General features: G+C 38.7%; 1 protein-coding gene across 1 annotated transcript; it reads right to left on the reverse strand.

Moving 5' to 3' along the window:
• Positions 1-964: 964 nt before the first annotated feature.
• On the reverse strand, positions 965-4,149 carry chac2 (ChaC, cation transport regulator homolog 2 (E. coli)). The gene is made up of 3 exons (XM_018699324.2): positions 3,787-4,149; positions 3,108-3,143; positions 965-1,779 (listed from the first exon to the last, which is right to left on the reverse strand). The coding sequence occupies exons 1-3, from the start codon at positions 3,919-3,921 to the stop codon at positions 1,384-1,386; spliced, it is 567 nt and encodes a 188-aa protein (XP_018554840.1). The 5' UTR covers positions 3,922-4,149; the 3' UTR covers positions 965-1,383.
• Between the last annotated feature and the right edge of the window lie 7,494 nt (positions 4,150-11,643).

Below are 11,643 nucleotides of genomic sequence, written 5' to 3' on the forward strand. Positions count from 1 at the left end.
ACTACAGTAAATGCAACTGTGCATATGTGTGAGCATATGTTTGCAGACAGACAGATAGGCCTGTCACCATTTTTAGTAGCTGGTAGATAATGCTGGAATATCAGCGGGTACCAACAGATACTGAGACAAGGTACAAGTGGAGTCTGGAAAAACAAGGTGCACCTGAGTACTTGACAACATGATTAGAGTGGTATGATGATTATACTTTACTTGAAATTTGCGTTTCACATCAAGAGGCGAGACAGAGAGTATTTACCAAAGCTGGATCATCAGGTTCACGGTAATCATGACCACAAGCCACTGCTAGCTTAGCTAAAGATAGGTGAGATATTTTTATGTTCTTTGTGAGCCGAGGTGAAACATAACATAGGCTTTCACTAACCTAACACCATCATCATTAAAGCCATATTAGCTTAGCCATATTAGAGACCCTGAACACAAAATGAAGAAAAAACATTTTCATCCATAGTTGAAACAGTTTTGGTTGTTTCTGTTTTTTGTGTCAGCCGTTTTTCACTGAGCTCGTCTAACTGGTTTGAAAGTGAACATGGCTCAGCTTGAAAAAGGTGAGGTGACACACTTCTGTGCACCAATCAGGATTTAGCAACACAAGAAAGTTGTGGGGCTGTTTGTTCATGTTACCAGCTCTGGTGTTCATATCTGATCAAACTGCACGTAGTCCTGATGAAGCAGATTAGCTTAATTTGGGAGTGCTTTCTCTCTCTCTCTCTCTCTCTGGTATAGATGGTTTCTTCACTGTTTCTTATTTTGTCATTAATATTTAACGTTTTACAGAAATAACCAATACCTGACGGGGTTTTAAATGTGCCAAAACTGCTCTGGATTCCATCTTTTCACAAAAAAACCCCTTCTGGAAATTTTGCATGGGCACAACATTTCACCATACTGCATATAATAGCAGAGCACACATACATAAAACACATAAAAACAGACCACATGCATCTGTGAATTCCTCTATGGTTACTCAGAATATACAGTATTTATTCATTCAAGACATCCTTCATTTGTGCTGTGAATATTATACAGTGATTATCCCTACAAGTTTATTCAGTGTATTTGTGATTATTTAACATGCAATCTGGATCCCAGTTACAGTACCTTTTATGTTTTTTCGTTTGTCCTATTTACTAGCAGCTTTCAGTTCATATTATTACTACATTATTTGCAGCGTGGTGTATGTTTTCTGCATTGGATGAAATGGTGACATTTCTTTGCAGTGTGACACTAATGAAAACAGACTGTCAACATATTCTCTGAACCCCACAAATATCCTGACTGGCCCCACATGTATCTTAAACCCTGAGTTTATTCGCCAAAATCCAGCCTGGTATTGATCAAGACTTGTTCTTTATTTAATCGCAATCAACCTGTTTGAGTGTGCGAGTGTTTCAGCCCACGCTGTAGCCTTTCTCTCACTAAAGTTTCTAGAGAAAACAGGTGGGCATCTGAATCCTCAGGCAGAATTGTCCTCACAGCATCAGCGAGCTGAAACAGATACTCCGTATTACGCCCGCTTGGACCGGTAGAGCTGATGATCTGGTTGGCTATCTCCTCCAGAGGGGCGGGGCCGAGGTAGTCCGGATTGTCCTGAGACCCGATGTAGAGCAGCGTCTGGTTGGGAGGGGGAGAGAGAGGCGGACGGGGGTGAAAGGTCACTGTGATGACCTGATAACCACCTTTTTCTCGGTAGTCGAGGTAGCTCTTCACTTCCTGCTCGCGGCCCGTCGGCAGCTTGTAGGCAACGCCCCAAACGCACCCCTGAAAACAAAGGAGCGGGTTTGACATCTATGGGACAGAGTACACAGTGATGAACTCCACACAGACAGGTGTGGAAGCAAAGTTCCTTCTCTCTTTTGCAACGTCTAGTACTAACTACACTTGATCGGTCAAGTAATCGATTAGTTGACTAACCATTTAAGTAAATTTTATATTTTCATTTTATAGTAACATGAATATTATATATTTAGATTTGAAGTAATACACCAAATAAACAAGCAACCTAAGCTTAAGGAGACAATGATGGTTTTTTTTTATTATTTGTCATTTTTTAGATCGACCAATTAATTGATTAACCAAGAAAATAATTGGCTGAAATAAGTGTAACCAATACTTAGTTACTTTTATTCTATATACTATTAATCCAGACTGAAACTGTCTTCAATACCAATGTAAAATGGGGTCCTTTTCTGAATATTTTTAGCTGTTGGACTGTTGTTAGGACCAAAAAAGACATCTGAGGACAGACCAAGCAATTAATCAATTAATTCATTAAAGATTCAGATTCATATATTGCTCTATAGATGCAACCACATCCTGTGACTGCTTTAGATGATGATGAACCATTCAACCGATTCCAAACTCACCAATGACATTTTTTAGATAGTCATCAGTCACCTCTAAAGACATGTTTTCTAGATGGTTACCGTGTTGTCACTACATCACAAGACGCACTCTGTATCTCTCTATCTCTTCCCCATCTACTGCAACAAACGATCTCCCATTCAAGGTCATAACACACTGTCCTGTCCTTTGTTTCAGATGTATAAGATGCCATCTTCTTTCTGGAGCAGCACACACTCTTGTTGACCTTGTTAGCAAAGACTCCTTAACTCTATGAAATTCCAAATGAGAGTATTTCGTCAACACTGGCACTGTTTATGCTTTAGTACAAAGAACCACAAAAAAAGAAAAGAAAAAAAAAGAGCAACCTCATTTTCACAATCTTGCTGCTCACTTCATTGCACTGTTAGTTTGTTGGCTTCCACACTGCAAGTCTTCTTTTAATTATAGCCACTAATACAGTGATAAACGACAAGGTGAGATGATTCCCCAGTGGAATTATTTCCTGCTTTTCTGTTTTATATCTCTGTAAACTGAATATGTTTGGGTTTTGGACTGTTGATCAGAGACATCACCTTGGGCTAGGATGGCCATATTATCACTATTTTCTGCTAATTTATTGCTTAAATAATTAATTAATCAAGACAGTAATCATCACATTAATTAATAATGAAAATAATCATTAACTGGAGCTCTCTTACAACATAATGGATGGTAGCATTAAGTTTAGGAGGAGTATTTCTCACCTCAGGATCCTCCACCAGTGTCACAACCCGGCCAGGCTGTAAAAGACATAGACAGAGGAACAAATTTAAGTAACCAAGTAGGTCATGAAAAAGTTCAAAAGAAACCAGTATTACAGGAAAAGGTTGTGGGAATAATATGAGGTGTGTACTAATGTATAACTTGTAATGAATAGTATAAATCCCTATAATAGTTGTCAAGAAATAGTAATGAGCTGCTGTATGTGGTCCAGCTCTTTTTAAAAGATAAGGATGACTAGTAGATCTCTGAAACTTCTCCTCCCTTCAGTAACTTTACTGTAGTAACTCTTGATGGTAATAGCATTGTTACTATATACTCAGATACTGCTTTCTGATTGGTACAGCCCACATGAGGTGTGTTTTTTACAGGAAGTTAACAATATAAACACACTTTAATGTGAATTTTTCTTTCTGTGTTTACACAATTAACTACAATTCAGGAATCTACAAAGGACTTATCAGTAACTTATACCATTAAATGGCATATTTAGAATAGCTCTTTCAGATGTGCTTGCGCCCGGTTTTCGCCCTGCTTGGCAACGCAACGTGACCTCCACACATTATTAAACTCAGTGGGGCAACATTGCATTAGTTATTGTGACTGACGCAATCCGTTGGTCCCAAACATAGACTGGGTCCCAAAGCGTTAACGTTTACTCACCTTACCCGGTACTCCCCGGTGGTCCGTGCTGCCCTGCCAAAACCGGCGACTGAAGCCTTTAATGTAGCCAATTCTCTTTTCTTCGTAAGGGAAGTCGACTTTCCATATCAGAGACCCGTAACCGAACACCCACATGATAAGACGTTAAGCTAATGTTATCGCCGCCGCGACAACAAGGACGGTTACAGTTGGACTAAGTGGCAACGTTTAAGTCTGACAGCTAGCTTACATCGACAGTCATAACATTATCATGATAGACAGGTATACCTGTTACTCTGCAGGTGTAGACTAACGGCGCTAACAACACATACTCATCACAGTACAGTGCTAAACAAGTCATATGGATTGCCTAAAAATGTTGACTTCCGCTCAACTACTTTCAGTATAAACGATAAGTGCAGAACATATTGTAAAAGTAAATGGTAAACATCTACGTAGAAGACTATTCAGTCGTCAGTAGAAATAAACTATTTAATTTTGATGGCACATCGTTTTCACAGCCATATACCATACACGGTATCGCCGTGTCTTTTCGAGCTTTCTGCTTTTATTTTGAAAGCAAAGCTGCAATTCCGGAAGTTTTAGCATATATGTCTATCTCTCTGTGTGCGTGTGTGTGTGTGTGTGTGTGTGTGTGTGTGTGTGTGTGTGTGTGTGTGTGTGGCAAAAAGCAAAACCTTATAAGACTGACATCAGTCCCACTGCAGGAATAGGTTTTATTTCAATTTCTTGATTATTATTATTATTATTATTATTATTGTTGTTTTTGTTGTTGTCGTTGTTGTTTATGCAAACAATATGTAATACACTATGTAAGCAATACAAGAACGTAAGGACTTACATATCAGAGCAGAAAAGGCATTACAAAATAATGATGTCTGAAAATGACATAGACTATAAAATTAAAAAAATAAAATAAAATCCAAAAATCCAAAAATCCCCCTCTTTATTTTTACATATTTTATCTATTTTAACCCATATACCTACAGGGCTGTTGAAGAATATTTTTAGGTTGGCTATATTTTATCTTATGCTGTTGTAAGTACTGTAAATAAGAATTTTCTTTAATCTAAAAAATGTTTACAACTGTAAGATTCTATAAAACCACTTAAACCATAAATGTTCTTTCCAACCACAAAAAATACTAAAAGCCTTGTTTAAGTCTATGAAAAAAATGTTATACTTACTTAATACACCAGTGTTATACCTACTTAATGCACTAAATGATCTGTTAATGCACTAAATGATCTGTTAATTATTGTGTCCTAAGCTCCTATACCTGAAACTTGAACTGGGACAGATAACACAGGGAATATGGGTTTCCATCTTGACACCAGGGGGTGCTAAGTTTCTGTTTCCCACAGAGTATCACTGTGTGTTCTCCCAGACAACATGCTCTCCATGAATGCCGTGTGAGCACTGATTCAGTTCCAAATAAAGTGGACAGCAACAGTCTGGCCTGTAATGTCAGCTTCATGAACAGCAGCCTCGCTCATTTTTCTGTCTCTCAGAGAAGTCGGTCAGCGAATCTTTTATGTAACCCACCAGCCTCGAGTTTGGAGAGGCAGATCTGTGCTGGAAAATGTTGCTGAGGAAACATCTGCCATAAAGGTGCCATCGTTCAAGACACTCAAACTTCACCTGCTGCAGTGGAGCTGGTCCCTGGCCGACAGCAGAAGACTCAAGGTCAGGTCTCAGGTGTTAATGTATGTAAATGTTGCTTTTTATGCTCTTATTGTATGTGTATCACTGACATAATGCTTCCCGTAATTTAAGGCAAGTTGTCAGGGTTATTTAAGACAGCAGTTTTATATAGTTTATGGTCTGTACAGTGAAAATACTAAGCTTTTTACATTAACTATAATCCTCTACAGAGATTCACAGAGGTGTATTTAAGGATGTGGGCAGCTAAGCTAAATCTTCTTCCAAATATCTTAAACCTAATGTACACGTAACTGTTATCTCATTCATATGTGCATCGACACCACAAAATCTCATGCAAGCTGTCCCACAGGCTCAGCATTTGCCTTTGACAGGGACACATTTCTTAGAATTTTTTTTACTGTGTCATTTCCTGCTGTTTCTGGCATACAGTATATTTCATTATAAAGACAAACAACATAGGTATTTAGGAAAGTATAAACAGTCTGCTGTGCAGCCTGTTTGTTTTTATGATGGAGAACACTGGTATGTTTTATTTGCTCTGTTGAGGAAAACATGCAGTATGTGCTTTCACTAGGTGAATTTGGCAAATTTGTTATCTTGTTTGGAAGATGGCAAACAAAGATGCTGCAGTAAATATGAAGATAACTCAAGAGGAATGAATGTGAATAGAATTTGCTGGAAAATGCTTTCTTCTCTTATCTGCTTTTGTACCAACAAGAAAAGCATTTTCTCTTTAACAGTTAGTCTGTAGCTCTCAATCTTCAGAGCATAAGCAATTAAATGGCTTCAAAAAGACAACTTAAATCTATTGTGATCCACTCTTCCTTCCTGATGTAATCAGAAGAGTCACTGTATCAACACAATCGCACTAAATCAAATAAGTCATTATTCCAAAAACAGTTAATTAATGCTTCTATGTAGGTGGCTTTGTTCTCAGTGTCTCCACCCCCCCACCCCACCCCACCCATCCTCAATACATGTTCCATTAGCTTCATTTTATTCTCAAAGGCCCTCTTTCCTCCCTGACAAGCGCATCCTTTCAGTTTCTTTTCCCTGTGCTCCACCTCTCTTTGTGTTCCCTCTCCAACTCCAGAGCTGTTCCTAAACCTTCTTCTTCTCCTCCCGCGGAGTCTTCTGTTTATTCATTAGGGAGGTGACCAAGATAGAGCTTTACTCCATCATTTTCCTCTCTAGTTTACTCATTTGTACCAGCTTCCTTTCATTTATAAAAATCTACATTTTACTCAACAGCAACAACAACATCTCATTTAGTATTTCGTGAATTTAAAGGAGCACTCAACCAATTTTACACATTAAACTTTTTTTAAGGTTTGGAAAAAATAATGGATAAATGAATGCACAGTTACTAGGCCCCTAACCTTGACCAAGTGCTGCAAGGGTCTGAACATAGCCATAAAAAATTCACTTGCAAGATTGGATAATCAGTCGTCAAAGAGTATCCACATTTTTGCAAATTGCCTGTTCCTGAAATTAACAACCTTTACTCAAAACATAATCCAGGTGGCATTACAGAAGGATGCTGTGGGAAGTTGTTAACATCCACAAAACACTGGACTTCAGCACGGGAGACTGCTGTTTGTATCCATTTTTAGAGTTTGATTCATATTAGTGACTGAAAATCAGGATATGCCAAACTCTGCTTCATCTATTCTGACCATTCTTTTTTAAATCTCCATGGAAGTAATACCAAATTGCAGCAGTGTCCCTTTAAGATGGGTTACACTCCCTAGTGTCTGTTTCCTTGTTGTGTCTGTCCCTGCTCTGAGTGGATTTTCTTGTTAAGGACTAAAAATCCAGGAGAAAGTGTCTTTTGTATTTTGTGCCACGGCCTTATTCTCTTAAACCCGGTTACATTGTGCTTCACTGAATGGAGCTTCAACATTCAGGACTTCTTTTGAATTTGTTTGTCCTGGCCAGGATTGAAGGCTATGTGAGAGGTTCTATTCCAAGCTGGCAAACGTACCACCACTGTTGCTTTCTTTCAGTCCATTGTTACAAAACATGGTCTTTACCTCCTTAACCCACTCTTTCCACTCTGGTTGAGGCTTGAAAAGAGATTTATTCAGTTAGTGGAGCTTCTTTTTTTTCCACCATCTACCTGCAGAATCATCTAACCAACCTCCAGTATTTAGCAGTTTTCCTGCAGCGATCGAGGTCCATAAAACCCATCCAGAGGTCTCCACCGTATTGACTCACTCTAGCAGCAGTGGTTGCACACAAAAAAGCTCTTGAACCTCTGACTCCATCTCAGCAGCCATTGGTGAGGAATTGAGCCATAAAGTTACATAGAGAGTATAGTGGGACATTTTGGGCTCAGACTGTTTGATCCTGAACTGCTCATATGACTCCTAAGATTTCTCTCAGGAGGCTCACACACAGGCTCTTTGAATGCAGCCATGTCTATCACCACCGTTGCACTTGCCCCGAAAATGTGATTCTACTCCAAGTATAACAACTAATGATGATAATGTGAAGGGCTGTGAGATAAGAAAGCCATTATTAGCAAGTCAGTATTATCTATTTTGACTCAGTTTTTACACCGAGACTACAAAAACCTCATTTGTGAAAAAAAAAAGAGAAATGGACCATCACAAATACTGACAAACTAGAATAATAGAGTGAGAGATGATAAAATAGAACATTTCACAGACAATAAATGCATCCTCCTCTTTTGTTTTATCAGCTAGAAGAGCCAAACATGTGGAGTCCGTGTAACGACAGAGGCTTTCTTTTGATATATGTATTCAGAATTTGATTATAAAGTTGATGTTGATGTACAAGCTGCCACTTGTATGCTGACAATATACTGAAAGATGTAGAGGCAATATAGACTCATATTTGTTTTTCTGCACCACTAAGAAGAGAGCAATATCCATGTTATTCATCTTTAAAAAGAAATTAAGTTTTTAACACCTAAATTATATTACTGCCAATCCTAATTTGTTTTATTATAATGAATAATGCTGCTTTTCCTCATTGACTGATATCAAAAAGTGAAACGTGGGCCATCGTTCCTTTTTCCTCATTTAATTTTTAAGTTAGATAAATTAAATGTCTAAATTGGGGTCATTGTAACCTTTGAAATTTGTGTCCAATCATCCAGCTTGTATTTTCTGCATATTCCTCACTGACATCACTGAAGGGATTTGAGATATTTTCCCTTAAAATTGGTATAAATAAAGCCTAAGTCCAGTCACAGCAATGGAAACTAATACGCTAAAGCTTCCCCAAGCTTAACCAAAGTCCATAACTATATCAGCATGTTTGAGTGAGAACCATGACATATTATGGGAGACTGATCAGCAGGGACTCCCTTGGGTTTATCTGGTTGTGGGATTGTCCAGTTTAAAATGATCTGTCTTGGGAGCAGCAGACTATGTGAGTTATACTATATGAGTTAACTGTATAAATCGCAATGACCCAAGGGACGTGTGGGATGTAAAAATGTAAATCTACTTTATGAGGAAAAATGCAGACAAGTTAAAACCACTGAATAAAAATCCTGGATATTTTCTTTAGAAACTGAAGTATGAAGTATTAATTGTTCAGATGATGTATTTTAAAAAATACGACTGTTCAGATGTGTTTGTTCGCCTCTAAAAACAAGAGCAGATGCCTGTGAGCCCTTGTCTCTCTAAACTATTGACATTCAACAGGCATTACGTCAGCTCAAGTTAATGCTACAGCATCTGGGCCAACGGCAGTCATCAAGAAGCAATAAAAATTATTCCAGGGTGGTATTTGACGAGGAGTGGAGAGGGCTGGTGAAGATAAAAAAAAAAGTGCCTTTGAACTAGGTTATATTGCTGCTAACTATTCAAGCAGAACTTTGGGTTCTGCTTGAGTGGTCAATGCTATGGCTTGTATTCATCTCCAAGACTTGGGAGTGGGTGGTCGTACACAGGATACTATGATGCTGTCCACATCCTGCTCACTGAGTAGCCTGCATTTGTTCATGTTATGCTCAGTCAGGGAGGTTTAATCAAAGTTATATTCACTATTGTACTGTCAGTTTGCCAATGCATGAGTGCTTGATGCAGAGCTGTTGGGTACGACCACCTAATCCTAAGCCTTGGAATTTAATGCCAACTGCCATGCTACTGGTTCTGTGAGGGCATATTAAGGCACAGTTAGTTGAGCTAAGTTTGGTATGCTAAGATGCTGATGTTAAGAATATATAACATTCACCATTTTCACCATCTTTGTTTAACCTGTTATCATGCTAACATTTCCAATTAAACACCAGAACAAAGAACAACTGTGGCTGATGAGATTGTCATTAGTTTAGCATGTATTGGACATATTAACAGTTTTGACCTTATGGTGCCACCATATAGATGAAAAATAAGGGGATCACCAGAATTTTTACAGTTCATCCTCTGGGGAACATTAAGGTCTGTACCAAGTGTTATAGCTATCCATCTAATATTTGTTGAGACATTTCACTTAAAACCATTAATATGAATCTGATGGTGGCGCTAGAGGAAAAATCAGGGACCACCAAAGTTGGTAGGATTCATCCCCTGGGAACTATGAATATTTGTACCAAATTTCAATAGCTGTCCAGAATTGAGATAGTTCAGTCTGGACCAAAGTGTTGGCCAAACCAAGATTACCATTCATGGTGCCATGCCTTTTGTGTGAATAAAAACTGACCCTGGAATAGGCTGCATCACTCTTAACTATTCTTAAACTTTAAGTATTAGCTTTTGGATTGGAAAGAGGACAGGCTTGGGTCTGAGGTTTAAAAGCAGACATGAGTCAAAGCCCGAGTTGGTTGACAGCTGGCGTGGAGTCAAAATGGAGCCACGGCCAAAGTGGAGTCATAGCCATATCAGAGCGGAGTTGGTGTTGGTGCCAATCTGGCCAAAGAGCCACGGAAGAGATGAATTGAGTTGATGCCAGGGGAAAAAAAAAATTGGAGCAAAGCTGAAGCTGATGCTTGTTCTGTAGATGAGTAGGAGTTGATGTCAGAGAGGGAGCCTCGCATTTACTGGGGAAGCAGGAGCTGATGACGAAGAAGACGATGAGTGGAGTCTGAGTTGCGTCAGAGTGGAACCAACCAGATAATTGCTGGAGAGGAGCCAGCACAAAGCTGCTGGAGTCTGTACTGAAGTCAGAGAAAGAACTAGAGTGGGGGAGGAGAACTGAGATGAAGAGGTGTGAGAGACTGGGGGACTCATGAAAGTTTTCTTTCTCTTTCTATCTTATTCCTTTTCTGATCTTAACAATGTGTTGAATCGAGAAGCAGAGAACAGTGTGGAGCCAATGAAGAAAAATTGTGCTATCAATGAATATGTTGAGCTTGGCAGGTGAAGATGATGATATGATGAAAGAGAGTCTGTCACTCTGGCTGTAGACATTTTGCCTGGGACACTTGACAGACTTGCTGCTGCTTCAGCTGCTGAAAAGAACATTCCTTACTGCAAATACTGTCATTTACAGTTCTGATCTTAAACTGCGCAACTATTTCAAATCTGTGAGTAATGTTATTTTTACTCATTGGTATTAACATCATTGAGGCAATCTATATCTAAAGATATCTCTCCTCATATTCCAATGATTCATTAGAGAACCATCGTATAGTATCTTACAGCATCTTTCTTTTCCAGTTTGAACTTGCTGAGCTGAATGTCTTTAAGTTCTTCACTGACAGTTAAACATATTTGCTTCTGGCTTTATTTTCTTTCACAGCAATGAGGTCTTTTTATCCTTAGATCCTTGCTTTTAGTCGCTTTCTGATGCTCTTCACGGCCTTCAGTTCAGTGTTCTGCTCTTCTATCTCAGCCCCAAGGGCTTAGTATGTTATGTATGAGCAGCATGTGGTTGCAAGATTCAAATGACTGTTTGTGTGATAAACTCCTTCAGTTGCAGTGATTTAATGGTTCCAAGTCTTTACTCACTTACTAAGACTTCACCCAAATTGTAGTGGCCATGTTTGTAACTCCCAGCTGTGAGACAGACCCTGCACAGTAAAATGTTTTTTTTTGTGTGTGTGTGTATGTGTGTCCCAAATCCTGATGATGCTATGGTCACAGAAAGTGCAAAGAGAAATCATTATGTCCTTAATATATATTTTTTAATTATTTGCTCAGCTAGATAAGTATATATGTTGCTCTAAAATCAAGGATAAACAACATATTTTGTTGCCTGTGATTGAAAGGGAAATAA

This window comes from Lates calcarifer, linkage group LG23, assembly GCF_001640805.2.
Source record: "Lates calcarifer isolate ASB-BC8 linkage group LG23, TLL_Latcal_v3, whole genome shotgun sequence".
In the NCBI taxonomy this organism is placed as follows: Eukaryota; Metazoa; Chordata; class Actinopteri; family Centropomidae; genus Lates; species Lates calcarifer.

Coding starts and splice junctions, on each gene's coding strand:
- chac2 (XM_018699324.2), bottom strand. CDS start 3,921: ATGTGGGTGTTCGGTTACGGGTCTCTGATATGGAAAGTCGACTTCCCT. Junction 3,144..3,786: donor ACCGGGGAGTACCGGGTAAG/GTGAGTAAACGT, acceptor TGTCTTTTACAG/CCTGGCCGGGTTGTGACACT. Junction 1,780..3,107: donor CACTGGTGGAGGATCCTGAG/GTGAGAAATACT, acceptor CTTTGTTTTCAG/GGGTGCGTTTGGGGCGTTGC.